General features: G+C 46.1%; 1 protein-coding gene across 3 annotated transcripts in view; it reads left to right on the top strand.

Moving 5' to 3' along the window:
- The window catches only part of TRIO (trio Rho guanine nucleotide exchange factor), a 353227-nt gene that overhangs the window by 168180 nt on the left and 163612 nt on the right, over positions 1 to 21435 (top strand). For all 3 annotated transcript variants that reach the window (XM_043601001.1, XM_043601003.1, XM_043601009.1), the window contains exons 9-10: positions 334 to 564; positions 13172 to 13294. In XM_043601001.1, coding sequence (XP_043456936.1) covers positions 334 to 564; positions 13172 to 13294 — 354 coding nt within the window. The remainder of the gene's footprint in view (positions 1 to 333; positions 565 to 13171; positions 13295 to 21435) is intronic.

Raw genomic sequence — 21435 nt, 5'->3', positions numbered from 1 at the left:
AATGCAATTTACATCAACTGACTTATACCATTTAAGGCAAAATAGTATGTTTATTCATCAAGAATGGCATCTCCTAGAATGTTGTATGGAAATGACCATCATTTTATGTTAAGTCTGTGTTCTACCACGTTTGGTCCTGCAGCATCATCGTTGCAGGACTGATGGATTTACTTTAAATTTTATTTTGTTCTGTACAAAACATGCCAGCGAGTAACACGACGGTGCGTGTGAGTGTACGCGAGGGTGTCCGCACCCGCACGCGGGACGGGGCTGGGCTCGCGGCCTGGGGAAAGCCGCGAACCTCGGATAATCGCCCGTGTGTTTCGTGGGCAGGTGAGCCAGGACGGGAAGTCGCTCCTCGACAAGCTCCAGCGGCCGCTGACTCCCGGCAGCTCCGACTCCCTGACGGCCTCCGCCAACTACTCCAAGGCGGTGCACCACGTCCTCGACGTCATCCACGAGGTGCTGCACCACCAGCGGCAGCTCGAAAACATCTGGCAGCACCGCAAGGTCCGGCTGCACCAGCGGCTGCAGCTCTGTGTCTTCCAGCAGGACGTGCAGCAGGTCAGTTTCAGGTCGTGCTCTTCCGCGTGGGGGGACACGTGGGGGAGTCCCCGCGAGTGCACGTCCTACTGGGCGTGTCCGTGCTGACAGGGTGCCGAGCCGCTACAGACGGGAGGTGGAAGGAAAAGGGTGCACACACGCGTGCGCACACACGCACACCGCCGCTTTTCTCTCCACGAGCGGCCGTGGTTTTGAGAAGGCTCGTTCTGCCAGCCACCGTCTGACTTGCGCAGAACGTGCGAGGTGGGGCGGGGCCTCGGCTGGAGACTCCCACTGGTGTTCTCGAAACAGGTCATTTCCAGTTCCTTTTATTTGTGAGAATAATGCCGGTGGCGCTTACACCCGGATGCCGGCACGGTTGAGGATTTGTCCGCTCCCTAATGACCTAGGCAGAAAGCTAACGGTGCCTCTCTTCCCGCTTGGTAGATGGTGCGCTCCAAGGTACACAGTATGTGCTCAATAAATAGTTGTCTAGTTGAGGGAAAGTGGAGTTTTAGGACTGTTAATTTCTAAGCAGTTTTCACCTTTTTTGTTACTGTTACAAAAATAACAGTAAGTCCAGTCCCCACACTGGTTGTGCCCTTGTTGTGGAGTAAAGAGGATCGTGCTGCTTCCAGGGTTTTGAGAGTTAAAGCTGTGGTAGCATATAAAATATGATACGGCTTTAGAGATGAACAAGATAAACGCTGTGTCCTTGCCCTAAAACCGAGGGAAGCCAGGGTGTGGATGAGGTGTGGACACGGGGGGTGAGGACTTCGGAGGCACGCGAGGAAGCCTGTGGCATTCAGCGGAGTTGGTGTGATGCCACAGCGATGGGTCTGGAGCAAAACCTCCCTCTCCTCCCTGGGCCCCCGGGAGCGTTGCTCAGACACGTACAGGCTCAGATTTCACTCTTCCCAAGCGTCGTCCGAAGGCCAGTGGGCTGAGGTGGTGGAAAGTCGTGCTGTGTTCTCATGAACACGTAGATTCTCCATGTTTTATTGACCATCGTTCTTCATGTCATGTGAGTCTGGTGAGTTCAGAATACTTTCAATTGCTCTATAATTGAAAATTTTCACATACAACGCTTTGATTCCACTTGTGGGTTTTGAGTTCCCTGAAGATTGCATATACCAAGTCTCAGAAACGATCACTTTGATGTTATTCATGCTTCTTGCCAGTGTTATTTTAATCAAAGAGGATAATTGCCAGGGAAAGAATTTAGAGCAAGGAGTGAATAGGGAGGAGTCAATGTCAGGGACTTATTTGTGCGAACTGAGGTGCTGTGGTCAAAGCATAAATATTAGCTTCTCCTAATTGTTTAAAAACATTCACCTACCGTGAAATGTTAATAGTTTAAATGTAATCATTAAAGGATTTTCCCCACTCACCTCTCTGTCCCTTGGATCACGTATTCGTTACCCATCCATGGACCAACATACCTTCCCTGAAGCAGCCCCAGGGGCTCTCCCTCCCGCGTCATCCCCAGCTCTGGTGGCTCCGTGGGGCACCAGGCACCTGAGAATAGGCCCCTGGACGGTTTATGGTGGGGGATTTGGGAGGCCCCTTTGGGAAGAGGCTGAGGAGTGTAGCCATCTGATTCAGCACCAGGTACCTGATGCCCTTGAATCTGAAAACAGCAAACATTAAATCTTCTATGTAGAAAGGTAATTATGATAATTATGAGACCAGTTCTTTAAGCTAGATTTTTTTTTCTCCAGCGTCAGTAGATTGGGTTGGATGTCAGCAGGGGAAAGTGTTTTGCAATACACATAAGGCATATGGGGTCCTATTAGCATTCCATAGAAAATAGATAATTGTTCTTTAAGGGAAATGTTCTTTTGATAAAATGATCTGGAATGGTCTGGACTTGTTATGCAAACAGGAAATTGCTGTGTAGGCTTGACTTGTGGAGCACGAAGTAGAGTTGATAAGATTAAGCAAAGCAAGCGCTTTTACCTGGAAGGAGTTGTATGATGTCAGAACCAGAAATGTGTTTCTGAAATTCCAGCAGTTACAACACGTGGACATTGTTGCTATATTGAGCAAACAGTAGGAGAGGTAAGCTGAGAATAAATGGGAAAAAAATAGTAGTCCTTTAGAAGGCGTTGTCAGCGGAAGGTAAATGTGTAAAGATGAAAAGCAAAATCCGTAAAAGCATAAGCCAGTTAGATACCACAAGTGGTTTTTGCCTGGTTGTTTTGAGTGATGAAAAAGCATCTGTAAATACTGCTGAGAGATAAAAAGAGCAGCTAACTGCACAATAGGTGTGGAATGATGCTATCTTTTTATGGAAACAATCCTCTAAAACAACCCTCTGGAAGAGTTTGGAAAATATTTGAAACAGAAACCAGACTGTCAACAGCGTGTTCTCAAGGAAGGGCAGGGGGACAGTGGGCATGGGGAGTTTGGTCTTTAAAACATGAATAATTTTGGGTTAGTGGCTAGCTGTTTTTGTAATAAGCCAAGGGAATTGGGTAATTCCTGTATGGAAGGTGTTTCAGGTACCCAGGCGCCGAGGTGCGGGGAGGTGAAGCTACCGTAGCCTGGCCCCCACCACTTGTCCAGTCAGAATGGAGGAGAGGACTGGGGTGAGGTCAGATGCACATGCTAGCTGCTGACAGGGAGAAACCTTTGTCATTATTAACCTAAAAATAAAAGAAGGGGCACCTGGGTGGCTCAGTCGGTCGAGCATCTGGCTCTTGATTTTGGCTCAGGTCACGATCCCAGGGTATCCAGCCTCACATCAGGCCCCACATCACTGAGTGGGGAGCCTGCTTAAGGTTCTCTTTCTCTCTCTCTCTCTCTCTCTCTCTCTCTCTCTCCCTTTCCCGCTGCCCCTGTCCCCCACTCACGCTCTCTCAATCTCTCTCTCTAAAAATTAAATGAAAAATGAAATCAGTACTCGGCCACATTTCACGATGATCAAGTAACACATGTATTCTGTCGCCTCACGTTTCCTATTAGAGTGACCCTCAGGATGGTTGGTTGATGGATCGTTGTGTTACTGCTGACCAGTGTTCTTAAGGGTCGGGTACGCTTTAGTTTGCTCTGAACAAGGTCGTTTTTGCTGTGTTTGTTCAGATGGGATGTTGCTTGTGGAAGGATGTGGTGTGTTCTCAGCCCCCTTGTCCTGCTCACTGTCACCCCGCCTGCCTTTTGGATTGGTGCCATTTAGCGACTCCAACAAGTTGGATGAGGTGAATGGGCCCAGAACTTTCCTGAAGCAGGCTGTCCTCCCCAAAGAGGCCCCTGAGGTGGAGACATCTCCTGAAAAACTGCCTGCCCCCGTCCACGTGGTCAGTAGCCCTTTCTGTGTGAGCATTACCCCCTCTGAGTTATTTCTTGGAAGAACTCCCTGCAGGTTGATGGGGGGCCATTAGTGAATATTCTGAGAAAACGATGAAGCAAGTCTAGTCTCTTCTGGATTCTTGTCATCCACATTTCATTCTTCTTTTCAAAATCTCTTAATCTAACATGTGACACTCAGAGATACAGAGGTAACCGTTGGGTGGGTTGAAGCTCCTTTTCTTGAGGAATCGTAGTCCAGTGAGAGCCGACCTTTTGGTAGCCTGATAGATCATATCATAGCATGCTCAGATTTAGTGTCATGTGTCTGGTTATCGTCAGGTGTAATTTTGCTAAGGCGTAAATGTGAGTCCTGCCTACGAAAGTGTTAGCTGGAGTGGGGAGTAAATGCAGCTAGCCACCCTCATGCATGTTATCTGCCTGCCTTGCACTTGCATTTTAAGGGTGAATGTCTATGCTTTAATGATTCGTGCAGATGTGGGGGTTCCAGGGAGCTTTGTCCATGTCTGTCTCAAACGTCAAGGGTCTGGCATAGAGGGAAGATGAAGAGTCCTGTAATAGAGATGCGAGTAACCGTTGCCTGGGTAGCATGACAGTCTTCACGGGAGAGGTGGGGTTTGAGCTGATCCTTGAAGGATGGGTTAGAAAGTCCGTAGGCCGAGGGTTGGGCAGCGGGAACTGCAGTGAGATCAGAGATGTAGAAGGGCCTGGCCTGTGCAGAGAGCAGCCGGGTGTGGGTGGAGTGGAGCGGTGTGGAGGTGTGAGAAGGGGCAGGTGCTGGAAAGGTGACCTCATGATGACAGCTTGGGACTTGTTTCTGTAAGCTGTGGGACGCCAGTGAAGGGATACAGTGGACTTTGGCTGACTGCTGTAAATTGATGCCAGGGCCTGAAGTGACTTGTGAGTGGCCGTGAGGCTTACGCGAGGGACACCTGTGTGTCTTTCCCCTCTTACTGCTCACAGCCACCTGTTGAGCTAATGCTCTCCCCGCTTCACTGAGTTCACAGCAGGAAGGGCCCACGTGCTGTGCACTTGAACTTGATGCTGTGGGCAGTGGGGGGTGGATGACATGATCCTGCATGTGTTAGAAAGATCGGCCTGGTTGCAGTGTGGTGAGCAAGTTGGAGGGAGCGAGACTCCAGTTGAGGGACAGGGTAGGTCCTATTGTGGACATCCAAGCAAGTCACGGAGAACTCCCAGCGAGCAGAAGTGTAAAGTCCATGGGCCAGCGATCTGCATTTTATTCACTGGTGTTTCCTAAGTGTCTGGGATACAGTTTGGTATTTGTTGAATGAGTGAATGCGTGGGCAGATGAAGAAACTTAAGGAATTACCCAGTTTTGCTAATTAAAGATTCTTTGGGGTTAAAAGTTTGTTCATTTATTCTGGAACGGGTGAGGATTGGCCTTATATTGGAACCAAGTGATCTAACCAGGAGATCTGCTTGAAGGAGCAGGAGCTTTGCTTGATAGTGAGAACTTGGGAGTGGCTGAGGAAGTACATGGGAATTCTGCTAATGTGGTGAGGTCTCTAGTAAAAATTTTGGCCACTTGAATGCAAAATGGGGATCTTGAATGCAGTAAGGTGGGGAAATCAGGACATGCCATAAAGACAAAGAGGTTTCAGGTCTGCAGAGAAGCTATTTTACTGGTTTGCCTTGGGTCTTTGGCTACTATCCTTCTGTCAGGAGAAGCCATCTTATTGTGAAGCTTGACTTAGGAGTTCTTGGTTGGCATCACCTACAGTGGACCTAGCTTTTAAGTGAAGGTTTCTGAACCTCATTGTCCTTTGCTCATTAATTTAAGTCAGGAGGCTCGGTTTTTCTTGTCCCACTCACCAGAATCATTGTATAGCCCCAGCTATTTAATATTCTCCTCTGTTTATGTTCCCACGCTCCCAGTTTTGATTGTGGCTCCTGATAAGCACGGTTAGAGGATTGCCATCTTTTCTGAGAGTTTCTCCATTGGAATTAGGGAGTACTGGAGGGTAAGTGTTTGGTTAGGGATCGGGAGCCAGCTGGGGACAGATAGAGCCTGATGCTGATCTTCCTGGTGGGTTTAAAGCCAGCTTTCATTACCTTTTGTCATGGTGAACACTGGAGAGACTTGACCTTGAGAGGAATCTTAGTAAGCAAGCTTGGAAGGAGCTTGAAAGCTCAATGGTGGGAGTTAAAAGGTGGGAAATGGGTGGATCTCTTTCCCCAAAGCAGATATAATACAAGACTCCAGGAGCCCAGGGGCCTGGGGCAAATTGGAAGTGAGGAGGGAACAGAGGTCATCAAGCCCTTGAGGACTCATGCACTCAGGAGCAGGCAGAACCAGGAAACCCTAGGCGCCTTGAGACTTCCTTTTATCCACTGCCAGCCACATTGCCAGGGTCCCAGAGGGGAAAGTGCCCAGGGATTAGCTGGACAGGGTCTGTTGCATGCATGCAAATGTGTGTATGTTTGTGCATTTTATAGTTCAATAACTAGGCATAAGTTATTAAGCTATACATAATTACTTTAGTGTCAGAGATTAAGATCTGGACATAGGAAGATTTGGGTGGGGGGGGATAACTTTGGACTATTTTATATTCATTTCCAAAGAATGGGCAAGATAAAAGGATTAGCCAGTGTTGACAGACTGATGGTTTGGTTGGACTTGGATGGGAATATCCAAAGCGAGACTATTTATATGAATAATAACCTACCTACCACCTTCCTTCCTCCTTCCTTTCCTTCCTCAGCTTGTTTCCTTTAAGAGATTTCATGTACTTATGTAATTAAAAGTAGGGTACTAACCATGAGAATTGGTGATTTATATATTTTTAGAAGATAGATTGGTTGGTAGATGACATAAAAGTTTAAAATTCTGTCCACTCAGGAGGATGGTTCACTTCTGAGCGAATCAAAGAGTAAAATTACGTTGACATGTTACTTAAGGAGGACTATCTAAGGGGGGCTTTTCAGGCTGGGGAAGGGCTTTCCAGAAGCTGCGGTTGCCCACCACTGTGAGGAGTTCGGTTAGTCCCCTTGGGAGTGGATAAATGGGGAGGGAGAGGGCAGGGGAGAGAGCCCGTCTGCACCTATTGCTTCTAGCAGTCTTGAGCCCAGCTCCTCATGGCTGCCCGGCTTGTCTGTTCTAATCCTGTTCCTGCCCGAGCAGGTGGTCAGCTGGCCTGGCCTCTGCTGGAAAGGGAAGAACATGACTAAGATACTGGTTCCAGGTACAAGGTGCTCTGAGCTTCAGGAAAAACAGTACTTGGCAGACTAAGAGGATGAGGATGGGAAATTCAGTAATGTAAACTCAGAGTGTTCCTTCATTTGTGATTTCACTTTGTGGGTAAGTTTCATTAATAATATTATATTGGATGTCCTCACAGTGATGCTAAACACCAGGCTTTCTTAAAAACATCCTCTAAGGGAACGCCTCCTTTTCTGTCTCCTGCCTACGTTTAGCAGATTTGCAATGACGTTGCTTAATCGGCCAGTCTTTGTTATAATCATTAAAATACCGTGGATTTGACCATCAAGAAAGGTCTAATCTAAGTGATTGTTTTAGGAGCACTTATTTTAAAATAACACTAGAAAAATAAAAAACCACCCAACGCTAGAAACACAGTATGTCTGTTTCTAGATTGGCATCCTCCGTGGTTTAAATGAAAACCAACAGTGGTTGAAGAAGGAAATAACTAAATGGAACTGGGATAATTTTGGTTTTATAGGGAATGTAGGATGGGCAGGGAGGAAATTAATATTTTGCCACTTGAAAAATCTGACCATCTATATCTGTATATCTATATCGAGATATATATATATATATATGGACACATTGAGAGTATTTTAGAACTACCTTGGTTTTTCACTTGCTTCGTGTATTTGTGTTTTGTAAACTGAATAAGTGTGACTTAGAAGGAGTTCTCATTATTATGACAGAAAACATTTCTTCACCGATTATGTCTCTTCCCAATGGTAGCTGGAATTGACAGGTATCTGGATACTTTCCCAGATACCTGGGACTACTCTTTGGATCCCAGGTTCCCAGTAAAACTAGACTGGCTTCATGTGTTCCTGGTTGTTTTACGTCTGAGGTCTTCTCTAGTTTTCACAGCCAGCCTAGAGTTGGAACTCTGATTTTAGAAATACTTTTCAGTGTTCATGCAGTGTCTACAAACCGTGATGTAACATAACGTAATGACGGGTCAGAGCCTCAGTTAGAGGCTGTAAAGAACTGTGTCTGAATCTGTTTTCTAGGTCTTCTTTCTTGGGCAAGTCACTTCGCTTCTCTGAGCCCCCATTTCTTGTTGAAGAGGGCCAATAATAAAAATCCAGTCTCTACATTTGTAGCCCTTGGGGATAGATGTGTTTGGGGTTAAGAATTTTTGAAACTTGAGGAAGAGGACAGAGTGCATACACTGGGTGATACAGGACACTCTGATGGGGTCTGGGCTGCCCCCCTGTAATCTGAAGTAAAAGCATGGAGATTTCTGCAGCCAAATGTACAAGGACTCACTGCAGGGACTGAGGTCTTAATGCCAAATGAATTTTTGGGACCAACGTTTGGAAAAAAAATTTAGAATTTCAGAGCTCTTTAAACTTTGTGTGTGTGTGTGTGTGGATAAGGGATTATGGACCTGCATGTATTACCCAAGCTTAGCATGGAATAATCTCTCAATAAATGATACTGCTGGCTGTGACGTGATGTGTGGTCATGTTAGAAGGCTACTCCAGTCAGTATTTGAAATAAACACTTATGCATTTTAAAGGAAAAATGTCTTCATATTGGTCTTCATGTTGCCTGTTGTTGAGACATAGGTTTATGAGAATCAGTTTCTTCTGGTGAGGGTGTAGTATTTATTCACAAATTGTTTAAAAAAAAAAAAGCAGTCATTATTAGAAATAGCAATCCATGGGACATCTGGATTGCTCTGTCAGTTGAGCGTCTGAATCTTGATTTTGACTCAGGTCATGATCTCAGGGTCATGGGATCAAGTCCCGCATCGGGCTCCGCACTAAGCATGGAACCCACTTGGGATTCTCTCTCCCTCTCTCTGTGCCCCTCCTCCCCTCGCACTTGCACGCTCACTCTCTCTGTTTCTAATAGTAATAATAAAAAAAATAGTAAACCGTAAAACTGCGAATATTAGGTAGCGGGGGCTCGTCACAGAAAATCACATGTTGTACAAAATGGCCAGAACTCTGCCATGTGAGTTGGGGGATAGGTGCCAGTGGCCAGTTCCCATGACCTTTGACTGAGGGTTGGCACTGTTTGTTGTCCATTATAACACTATCATTTCATCAGAGGTCATTTGTCCAGGAGCCTCCCCACTGCCATTCGCCAACAAAAACAGTTCGTTCTTTCTTTCCAGACCTCATTGTGCCACCTGTCTTACACCTGAGCCAACTCAAGAGGCATATAGACCAGAGGTTAAGGGATTGGACCCTCGGTCCAGACTTCCTGGGTCTGAGTCCCCAGATTGGCTCCACCTGGTAGTTGAGGGTCCTTGGTCCTGTGTCTTCATCTGTGAAATGGGGATATGATGTGCCTCCCCTACCCCAGCTCACCGTGTGGATTGATGGCTTAGGGTGCACATAGGTCAATGCGTGCTGCAGCAGCAGGTTTTCAACCGCGAGATGATGATTAAGAAGTGAACAGAATCATACTTGCTGTCATCATGATCTATTCTGTAATTACAAACAGGGAGTTAAGCTACACAATCTGTCAGGTTTCCTCCACATCTGACATTTTGACTTGGATGCTGAGACCTTATCTGTGTTGTGTTGGTGGCTCACTTCGGAGTGACCTTGACATTGGGGCTGTCACTGTGTCCATTAGAGGGCACCGATGTACAGAGGAATGAGCTTGCACCACATCCTCCGAGCCGAGAGCAAGGTGCGTTGGCCTCCCAGCTTTGTTATCCTGCCCAGGGACCAGGTAGACTGTGGGAAGGCGTCACTTGGGTCCTTTTCCTGCAGTCTAGCCACAGAGCAGCAAAGCCTGGGCCGGGGTTTGAGGGATTTCTAGGGTTGGGGTCACAAGATAAATGACAGCTGCGGCCATAGCTCAGGTCAGGGAGGCGGCTGGCTGGACTAAGTTGATGAAACCCCTGATTTGCAAATATTTTTGTGTTTTAAATGGAAGAGATTCCACAAGCATGTCTTTGAAATGCTCTTTGGACATGTGTATTGATTCAGGATTCCTTGGCAACCTGGGAAATGTTCTCCAACTTCTAAAAGAAGCCAAAGCCTTGTGGGGGAATTTGGTTTTGAACACCAGCTGGATTTCACAAGTGTCTGCCACTTTTTCTTTTTTTAAGTGCTTGGCATTTGTACACCTTCTTTGAATTACTTTCATGTTTGTTGGAAATATATCTTCACCTGGTATTTACAATTCTGTCTAAAAGAACCACTAATTAAAGAAAAATTGTAACCCTGAGTTGGTTGGTTATGCTTCCTGACTTTTCTTAGGCTTAAAAAACAAATTTTTATATTTTTAAAATTCTGTATTTTGCTTCCTCAGCCCTTTCTACCAAATAATGTTTACCTTTTACTTTTTGAAATTGTGCCTTTATTTCAAATCTGTATTGAGTTACCAGTAATCAGGTTGCTGCTTACTAGTGGCTCAAATTTTCTTTCTTTTTTTTCTTTAATTTTTTTAACATTTGAGAGAGACAGAGTGTGGGGGAGGGGCAGAGAGCGAGGGAGTCACAGAATCTGAAGCAGGTTCCAGGCTCCAAGCTGTCAGCACAGAGCCCAATGCAGGGCTCAAACTCACCAACCGTGAGATCATGACCTGAGCCGAAGTCGGATGCTTAACCAACAGAGGCACCCAGACACCCCTCAGATTTTCTTTTAACAGTAAAGGTGAAGAATATAAGGAATATACTGTAGCTAAAAAGAAAACTCTCTTAGCCCTTCATACAGATCTGATAGGCAGATTGGCTATAGCATAGGTATTACTTACATTTCTTTGAGTTCTTTTCAAGCTTAAAATATTTGATCCTTGTCTTCTGCGTGGTTTTGGCTTCCTGCCCGGAGGCATATTCCATCCTTTGAGGCTAAAATGTCTTGAAGTTGTCAGTGGACATTTCTTGGGAGTGGATCTGTGTTTGATAATATATATTAAGAGACTTATGTAAACAACTCAGCGGCTTATGTCATCCTTGAAGTCAGGCGTGAATGTGGCACTACTTACTAATGGTAGTACTAACATGTGTTTTCTCTTTTGTCTCAAGAAAGGAAAATAATGTGCTAAGCGCACTAATTAAAAAACAATGGATAGGGGCACTTGGCTGACTCAGTTGGTAGAGCGTTTGACTCTTGATCTCCTGGTCGTGAGTCTGAGCCCCATGTGGTTTAAGGGTGCGGATGTCACGCGTGCTGTGTGTTCACCACGTTGGTACTGGTGTGCTTAACGGAGATCTCGCTGAATACTCACAACTCCCCATTATTATCAGCACTGAGCACTGGGGAAGCTTCTTGTCCAGAAACGATAGAGAACTTGCCCAACAACACACAGCTAGACCCCAGGTGTGCAGCCGGGGCTAGAAATGAAGGGTAGAATCGAGAGCTTTCAGGAGGACTGGGAGTGAGGTAACAGAGTACATGTAGATCCACTAAGAATTGCTCTGATAGTGTGACCCCAGGTGGCTAGCAGATTGGTGGTGTTGACGAAAGAGCTCAGAAATGAGCTGTAGTAATAAGGTAAATGTGTAGCTTTAGCACTTGCTGGAAGGCTTGGCCTCTGTGCCTCGCCCCACCTCCTCCACGTACATACACGTCTGCTCATCTTATAGGGTACCTAAGAGGGCCGCCGGCGAGTTATTCAGGTTTGCAAGCTATTTTATGTTCACATGCTACTAACTTTGCTAAACTCTATGCAGAAAGGGCCCTCAGTCAGACCCTTGGCTTCTGACGGTCACAGGTTTGGAGCAATGGATAATAGGTCCAGTTGTCCCTGCACAACTGGCCCTTACCAGCTGCCTCTTTTTTTTTTTTTTTTTTTTTTTTTTTTTTTAAGAGCTCTGTCTGCACAGCTGATCTCTAGTGCAGGTAGCAAAGGGCAAGGGACCCTTTTCATAGCTATGAAGCCCAAGTTAAGGCCCCTTTCATTTTGCCATTAGTGCCATGACTAGTCTGCTTCTAGGTTTTCCTCCAGACCACTGTTCTGGCGGTACATTTCCCAGTTGGTTCTTCAGTCACAGATAGTTTTGATCCATATTCTTGGTTACCATAGTTACTCAATGTGAAGTATGGGGAGTGGCCTTCAGCAGTACGTTAACAAATGTATTCAAATATTTAAATATCTTGTATCTAAAGTTTTAGTTTTTAGTGAAAGATGTCACTGACCTATTTTTTGCTAATTATCTTTTCTCCATCAGAAAGAGGCAAAGCAGGGGCGGGCGCCTGGGTGGCTCAGTCGGTTAAGCCTCCAACTCTTGATTTTGGTTCAGGTCATGATCTCACGGTTTGTGAGCTTGAGCCCCGTGTTGAGCTCTGGTCTGACAAATGTGGAGCCTGCTTGAGATTCTTTCCCTCTCCCTTCCGCCCCGTCCCCCCAAATAAATAAATAAACTAAAAAAATGAGGCAAAGTGTACATTTGATGGTAGTGTATTTTTTTAGATTTTGTTTTTTAGATATTGTCAGGTTTCTTTGTGGTTTTTCAAGTATAGGAACCAATGAACTATGCTCTAGGCCGACTCTGAACTTGAAAACATCATGTCACACTGCCTACCTTGTACTCCCTTTCTTTATATAGTCAACTTGTCAACTTGCAAGAACTTTTAAGTAATTAAATTCATGGAGTGTTTAGCTTTCCCAACAGCTTAGTAGTTTACAGAATAAATTATCCTCAAAGACGGGGACAGAGGCATTTAAGTGTTTTGTTTTCTTAGGTTTTACTTCTGTGTTTTCAGGGTTCTAAAGAAGAGACAGAAAAACATTAACTCTGTAGTTAAACTTGAATTGCCTGAGTTGTGAAGCTTTGAGCCTTGTAAAAATGTTAAGCTAAACTGGTTGTCTGGCTTGATAACCACTATCTTATCCAAAACCTACTCAGTTTTGGAGGCTCTGTCATGCATAAAATGAGGTGAGATTTAATCATTATGGCACGTAATGTTTATACAGAGACAGACTTAACGGTTTTACAGTAAGAGCTGTTGAAAATCATGGTGGGAAAACTGATCAGATGTGTTAGTGTCCAACTGCTTCTAGTTTTTTCCCTCTCCTTTGCATCTTGTTATAGTTTTGACAACAGAGTGTATCTTCAGTGGATAGTCCTAACTATTAAACAGGGCAGAACATTGTTTTTATGGCACATGTACCTGTCTTTTATTGTAGGTGCTGGACTGGATTGAGAATCATGGCGAAGCATTTCTCAGCAAACATACGGGTGTGGGGAAATCACTTCATCGGGCCAGAGCTTTGCAGAAACGCCATGAAGATTTTGAAGAAGTAGCCCAGGTAAAACAATGGCTTTTATTAGTTCCTCCCCTAAATACCTATGAGCTCGGTTTTGAATTAGTTTTAACCATATCCAAGATAAGTTAGCCTTGGCTAGATATGTTGAAAGGTGATTCAGAAGAGGTGATGCTCAGATCTGAGCGTGAGGTTGTCCTTGCCTATGCAGAAGGATGTGTCGTAAGTGACGTCCCGGATGTTTTTGACGTATTCATTGTACCAGTGTCTATTGACAGCTTGTGAAATTTCAGTGTATAATCAGACAGTAACAGTTCTGTAACGATGGGCCAGCATTTCTTGCTGCTTATCCACTTCTTTTCAATGTGTGTGTTTAGAAACAGGCGGCAGGGTGTGGAGTGTGTTTAGAGCAGGGGATTTGTGGAGTTGGAGCATTGGTTATAATGTTCACTAGCTGTGTCACTTGGAAAAATCTCTTTACATTTCTAAGATTAACTTCCTTATCTGGAAAGTAGGTACAGTAAAGGCTTCTAGAGAGGAAGTCAGGTATGTATGTGGTAGCATCATATAAAGCACCTAGGCCAGGGCACTCCTACGACTTGTTACTTGGTAAATGTGTTTTTTTGGAATTTTTTTTTTTTTTTTTTTTTTGCAAGCAGAGTGAAGGAGGGAGAAATTGCAATAACGTGACGTGTGTGTATGTCTGTTCCATATTAAATGGAAGTTATAAGGAGGTGTGGGGAAAGTTACTTTAAAAAGAAGTCGTCTAGTAAGACACGTCCAAACCGAAGCACGTTGTGGCAAAACTGAGGAACATCGAAGACAAAGTGTAAAATCAAGAAGAGAGAAATGACCAAAGAACCCCAGTGAGAAGGGCTATTAGAAAGACAGCCGACTTCTCACCAGCAACCACAGGTTCTGGAAGTTGGAAGAATAGTCTGGAATTCCAGATCCAGCTGAACTGTCATTCAATGATGAGGATAAAGTGTAGACCGAGAGTGAGAGAGTTTGCTACTCCAATACTTAACCAGAAGAACTAAAGCATGCAGTTTAGTATTAGTAACACAAGTACCCACTGTAACGCGGACACCGCGAGAACAGGGACTTTGTTTTGTTCACTTCTCTATGACTGCAACCCAGGGCAGTGCCTGGCATACTTAGGTGATCAGCAGATAGGTACTGAATGAGTTAGTTAAATGAATAAAAAGGGAAGTATGAAAAGAAAGGACTAGGATCAAGAATGAGCATAGAAATTGGTAAATGTATTTGTAAATCAAAGGATTGACCATGTAGACAGCAGATAGTGGGTTTGGGGATTGTTAAAAGCAGAACAGGACTGATGTGTCAGAACACTCTAACATGGGAGATGGAAGGTTCCGAGGGTGGCAGGACCTTCTGCTTACCTGACACTTGTAAACTCAAGTGTGCAGTAGCCACTGACAGCATAGGGATGGAAAGCATCACTTCCTAGTAAGCGTAGGAGGGAAGGAAATACAGAAAACTGGCTGAAAAAAAAGAAAAATTCACGCGTATGGGTCTGGTGGAAACAAAAGAAACAAGGAAAACAAAAATCACGATCGAAATCGCAAAATAAGATGTAGTAACTTGTTCATAAGTATCGGTAATTACAGTAAATGCAAAATAGATTTTACCATTTTACTTTTGTTAAGAGACAAAAGATTGATTATCTCTTAAAAATCTTGCTGTATGTTTTTTTCAGAGGGCACACCTAATGCATAAATACCCAGGAAATTTGGAAGTATATAACCTGTTAGAGAAAGGTCCGCCAGGCAAATATTAACCAAAATAAAACTGATTTAGGGATATTAATATTATGCAAATAGGCTGGAAAGCCTGAAAACATTATTAGAAAGGAAGAGATTCTTCCCTTATAAAAGGAAGAGTGTCAGTATACATCCAGCAGCATGGTCTCTTCTGTAAGTCACAGTAGGAGTAAACTGTGGCCGTGTGTTCACAGGTTTTGCACGACAGAGGGTTCGGGTCCATACTCATTTGGGAAACTGAATCTGGGACTGAGTTACGGGATAACAAAACAGTCTGCACTTAAGTCTTGTTCAGTGGAAATGCCTTTAATAAGTTGCCTTCTTTACACATCCTCACATAGGAAATAGAAGTGCCAATCCCAACATTCCTGCTTTCCTCATCTCAAGAAATGAGCCAGAGGAGATTGTGTGTCCAGCAGCCTTGCCAAACCAAGAGGCACCTTTGGAGTGTTTTTCTTGTCTGTTTTGTTTGTGGCATCCCTACCTCATGCCTGTTGGAAAATATTTCGCCTTCGTCTTACAGCAGAAGAAATGTGGAAAATGTGCTTTTATCTCCGCTTCGTGTTTTCTGTGAGATAAGCTACTGCCGTGGCCGACGTGGTTTGGGGATGGGTAGGAAGGTTGTGTCATATGAGCGGAGACTTGGGGCCCCAAAGAAAGTTGGAGGCAGAACTGCCAACAGCCAGGCTCTGGAGATGGGGAACCCCCCCCAACCCCCAAATAGTATGGTAACCCGTGATGGCAGGCTGGGCTGTCCCGAGCTTGCTCTGACGGGGACAATGGTCCACCAAATGTTCCCGTGCGATTGGCACCCCATCAACCCTTCTCCCTCCAGTTCCTGTGCCACCTTCCATTCTAAATTACACAAGTCTCTTGTGTGGCTGACGTTACTTTACTTTTCATGGTAAACTCATTTCCTTGGGTCTAAGGTCACCATCAGAGCTGTGAACACAGGTTCTCAGGGGGCAGCAAGAGTGAGCAGACTTCCTTTGTAGAGAACGTTTCTGCCCAAAGGTTTCTAGGGTAGGCCAAGGGCTAAAGTAGCACCTTAGCTGTGGTCTGCTTTTTACTCCTCAGAGAGAGGCTCCTGCCTCTACCCAGCTGAGTCCCAGTCCTTCCTTATCACTGCTCATTGTCCCTGGGACTCTAAGGGGCACCCTACTCACTCCCTCTTACACTGAAAGTGCTTAACAACCCTAGATCTGAGCTGTGCTTCAAAAGAAACCTTAAATATACTTCTGTTCACTTTGCAAACATCTGCACCCACTCTCCCTCCCTCTGGAGGGCTACTGGCCATGCGTCAGGCACTCTGACAGCCACAGGGTGTGGGGGACAGAGGGTGGGTAGCAGCAGGCCAGAGCAGGTGCTTCTGAATAGGCATGGCCACCTGTCAGAGGCCTTTCCCTGGCAGTTGTTGATGTCTAAGCAGACACCTGCAGTTTGTAAAATTCAGCTTGGTGACAGAAGGAGAAGATACTAGAAGCAGTCATGGGGGACATCAGGTAGGTAGGACTATTGAGTAGCACCACCATGTGGCCAGCAAGGTTGGAGGCTGGGCTGGGGCTTGGGGAGCCGTGTGCAGACTGCTGACCTCTTCCGTCTGTGGGCCTCTCTCTCTTGCCCACCTGCCGCTGGGTGCAGGCTCTGAGCTCCACCCTGAACATGGCCACGTCCCCGTGTGTCCGCTCTCTACTGTCTCCACCCACTGCCATTACATGGGCCCTTCAATTACGACCTCTTTTCCTGGCATCTCCAACTTCTCCCTCTTTTAGTTCTTTCTAGCCCTAAATATTTATAGGCCCTCCCCTCTCTTGAAGAATATCACTTGATTCTTCTGTATTTTTTAGCTACCAGGTGGCTTTAGAAGTGTGTTGTGCCACTTTGCTGTGCCTGCTTGTCTCCTGCGGCCTCCTGCAGCCCAGCCCTACCTGTCCCTGATAAAACTGCACGCACGGCCGTGCTGCGGGCATTCAGCAGGCTGTCGTGGTTGACCGGGAACTGGGACCCAACCACTTATGTAATTCCCCTCCACTCGCTTTAGAGGGAGATCTCTGGTCTGTCGTGTCCACAAATGTGTGGCAACTTCTCGTTCTGTGACAGGCTCTAGGGAGATGGTAGTGGAGGTCGAGGGTCCGGGGCGTGGCAGCCATGTGCGTAGAGACGTGATAAATTTCAGAGGAAACCCCGCGAACCATTGCAGAGTAGCTCTAAAAGTAGTTTGCTCTGCCTCTGAGTACACCATCAGGCCATGTAGGTAGAGGGATGGCCCCGTGTGATTAAGAACTGGCCACAAATAAAATGGGGGGGGGTGCATAAGATCTGGAGATATAGGGTGGACTTCTTTTTCTGGCCCCTGCACCGTGGTTAATAAAGATTGCTTTTTACTAGTATTTGAAGTCAGAAGACCTCTTGGCTGCGAGACAGCTCCATAAGGAGCCTGGCTTTGTTAAGACCGTGTGCAGTGGATTTGGTCTGGACACACACAGACGGTGGCCTTGGTATCGAGGCAGAACTACACGTTGTGTGTGTAGCTTCATTCATTGAGGCTTTCTGGCTCTTCCCAAGGAACTACCTCCTCGGTCTTGCTGCAGCACTGGGAGTGAGGCCCCTGGAGGGAGCTCTACCACCTTTTCTTCTCTGCCGTCCCCTCTTTGACGGATTTCTGTCCAAACAAATTACAACAGAAGCGATTACGGCAGAGACCTAAGTTTATATTTATATTTATATTTATATTTTTATATTTATGTATTTTGGGGGCAGGATTTTGGAGGCACCTTAAATATGGGAGCAGAGGTATTGTTAGTGCTTAACAAGGGGCCATGTTTCACTTTCTGGAACATTTTCACAAAAGTAAAACCATTCGGGGAGGTTTAGGGAGAAGAGACTTCCTTTTTGCACTTGCTCTGTACTTGTTCAAGGTTGACTACGTTGTTCTTAGGGTCGTGTTTTGAAGGGTCCTTTGTGGGATGAATTCTAAATGGTCTTTAGAGCTCTAGAATTAGCAATTTATGTAATACACTTTTCGTACAGTCAACTTCTTCAAAACGCTGACTTGAGGCATACAATGAAGTAACATAACCAGACCCGAAAAGGAAGTGGTGAAAGTCGTACGGTTGAATTCATTTAAAACATACTAAACATAGATTTATTATGGAGAACAATTCTGGCGTTCCGGGAAGGAGGAACCCGAGAGGGGGTCGGATTAGCTTGGTGGAAACGGGTTGCACAGCCTGGCACAGCGTCTGCAGGCACCAGGCTCCACCGCGGGAGCCCCCGGCTGGGGCTTTGTTTCAGGCACCAGGGTCACAGCAGGAGGCAAGTGGATCAGTTTTGCCAGCGCTCTGGCAGAGGCTGGAACCTCCTCTCTACTGATGTGAAGATCCACTCCTCCTCCGTGTTGTACAGCGATCGTGAGTAGGTATTTCTTCTTGCCGACGCATTTCCAGGGTGGCGTGTGCAGCACGTCGCAGCTCGTCTTCATGCAGGAGCTTTAAAGAAGAAATCCACGCTTTCCACATGAAGCTCTCTGAAGATGACTGTGCAAAGGGAGATGCTCTTTGGCAGGCGTTTTCTCTTTTACCTTCTAAGTGGGTATTCAAGTTAGCATGCCTTTTTAGATTTCAGAAGCTGTGATTACAACAGCCAGTCAAGCCCAGAAAACTCTGGTTCAAGGAAGAAGCCGGTTTGGGGAGCACAGATGTCTTGGATGTGATTAGTAAATCTCTGGCACGGCGTCTTCCCACGGGTGTCTGTCCTGCGAGCTTACACTGCCTTCCCTCCCGTGTGCTTACCTCCCAAGATTCAGATCGCCTTCCGAAGGTGTAGCCTGTCGTGATCGTGTTCTCCATGAAGCCGATTCTGTCAACAACTTTATATGTGCCGTGGAATCATCTCGTCTTCCAGGATCAGGAAGTGTAGCATTTAGGAAAGCAGGAGACATTACATTTGGGCAAGATTTTCTGCAGATTATCAGGTGCATTCTCCCGATTCCCTGGTCGCTTCTGAACTCATGGTCCTCTTTTGCGGATACCTGGTCCTTAGCATGTGAATACACAGAATGCTTCCATGTTTTTAACATATGCCCTGAATTTCTGATTGGCCACAGGTAGTGGATGCTTGCTCCTGTACACGAGGCTGCCATCTTGCTGTGTGATCGTTTTGAAACATAAGATATAGTGTTTTCTCTTTTAAAATAAATTAGTAGTGGAGAATTTAGGGCTGGTGTCTACTATCAGGGGTTTCTTTCAGGTTGGCATGTGCTTACAGGATCTCCAATTTCCCTTTTAAAAACACTTCTTAGCTTTATTAATGCCTCCACTGCTTTCATGACCATGGGCAAGTTCCTCAATCTACCCAAGCCTCAGTTTTCCTACCTGTAAAACAATACCTAATTGCTACCTTCACCAGGTAGCTGGGATAAGACTGCATAAACAATATGCCTGGCACTCAGCAGGTGCTCATATGTGTCAGTTCCTTGCCTAGAACCTTCCCCTTTTCTGCTCCCCACAGAATTGTTTCTCTGGTAAAACGCTAGCACGTGTAGATAGCAGTCAGTAGTCGCTTTTTTGCTGTACCTAAATATATGGCATATAGACTTTTTCAGTTCTGCTCTTAGCATTATGAGTTTGATCGTGTTGTAGTGCATTTCAGCTCCGTATCACCTGTTTGGCCGGGGTGGGGGGCAGGCTTGTGTCCTGTGCTTTGATTCCCGGGACTTAATGGGCCAATTAAACAATTAAGGACACTGGGGTTTTTAGTATGGATTGTAGATGTACTGGCTCATCATTCTTGTTTATCACATTATTATAAAAGACCTCGAGAGTTTTCCATATGCATACTTTGTTGTTTTTTAAAACAAAAGAAATGGAATAGAAGTGTTTATTCCTTGAAATGAGATCAAGAAAACCCATCTTTTTCACTGGATTCTATGTAAATGTCGCCTCTGGCCATCTTCTGGTAGTCCCAGACTGTTGCAGTCAAGGGTCTGTAGGGAAAGGAAGGTCTGAACTGCCCTGCAGTGTTTCCTGAGTCCCAGCACTTACGCAATTTTAATTTACTTCTCCAGAAAAGAGGAAACCGATCAGCCCTCACCCTGGCCCAGCCCTTACACTGTCTCCTCTAATCCTCAGCACGGGGAATGGTGGCCCACCTCTCCGAGGAAGGACTGGACCCACAGAGAGATGCCCTCGGAGACAGGATGGCAGGCAGAAGGGAGGAGCAGTCTGGCCTCTTCAGGCTCTAAAACATCTCCCTGACACCACCTCCCCTTGAGCAGAAATTGAAGTTCTGAATTTCCCCTTGCAAGAGGAACCCTGGCCTGGGCATTTGTTGTCTGTACAATCCTGGCCCTCCTGACTCACTTGGGCAAGTTACTTCCCCTTTGCACCTCGCGTGCTCGCCGTCCTCATGGTGGGGCTTGCTGCGCCTGGGCCGGCGGCTCCGAGGTCAGCGTGTGTGATCAGTATGCCCGTCAGCGCGTTGGAAATCTGTTTTCTTCTGTGGCACGTGGGTCCGGGGTGTGTTCCGGCCGCAGGAAGGCCGCGGGTGTCAGAGACCCTGCATGCCGACCCTGGTTCCACCAGCGCCTCCTGGGGCCTGAGGGAAAGCCATGGAATCCGTCGTGTGGGCTCATTTCCTCAAGTGTGAAGTGAGAAGTGGGGCTGAGTAAATGCTCTTTAGTGTCCTTCAAAATTAAAACATGTACTTGTTTGTTTGTGGCAATTATTGTCTCAGATATCCTTCCCTGCTGGAAAAGAGGTGGAAAAGCCTTCAGAAACAAAATGTTCAGTGTTGGGAGGCAGTATCACGTCTGGATCCTCCTATCACACATGCGACGTAAGCGACTTCATGGCTGTGGTGACAAGAGAAAACAGGATTTAGCACCTAAAATAAGTGCGTGTGCAGCCTAAGCATGATCCTCTGTTGGCTTCTTTCAGTGCTGAAGCCCCGTCATCCTCTGCTCAGAGATGCAGAGCCACTCCCGGGTGAGGCTCTGGGGGGAGCAGCAGAGGTCTCCATGAAGCCATCATCCCCAGAAAAGTCACCTCACATTGAGCCTCCGATGGTCAGAGAACCTTCGTAGGCAGCGTGTGGGATCCTCTGTAGCAGGGGCTCTTGATGCTGTTAGCTTCGCAGGGAGAGCTTGCTCTGTGCCCAGGGGCTGCACCGAGTGGCCCCGAGCCAGCCTCTCACGAGAAGACGTCTGGGTGAGGTCACTGTAGAAACTGCTCAAGAATTGTTTCACAGGTGAAAACTTTTTTCTTTTTATGTTTATTTTTGAGAGAGAGTGTGTGCAAGTGGGGAAGGGAAGAGCAGAGAGAGAGAGAGAGAGAGAGAGAATCCCAAGCAGGCTCTGCACTTTCAGGGCAGAGCCTGACGTGGAGCTCAGTCTCATGAACTGTG

This window comes from Prionailurus bengalensis, chromosome A1, assembly GCF_016509475.1.
Source record: "Prionailurus bengalensis isolate Pbe53 chromosome A1, Fcat_Pben_1.1_paternal_pri, whole genome shotgun sequence".
Taxonomy (NCBI): domain Eukaryota; kingdom Metazoa; phylum Chordata; class Mammalia; order Carnivora; family Felidae; genus Prionailurus; species Prionailurus bengalensis.
This window is presented reverse-complemented; position numbering and strand designations above follow the sequence as displayed.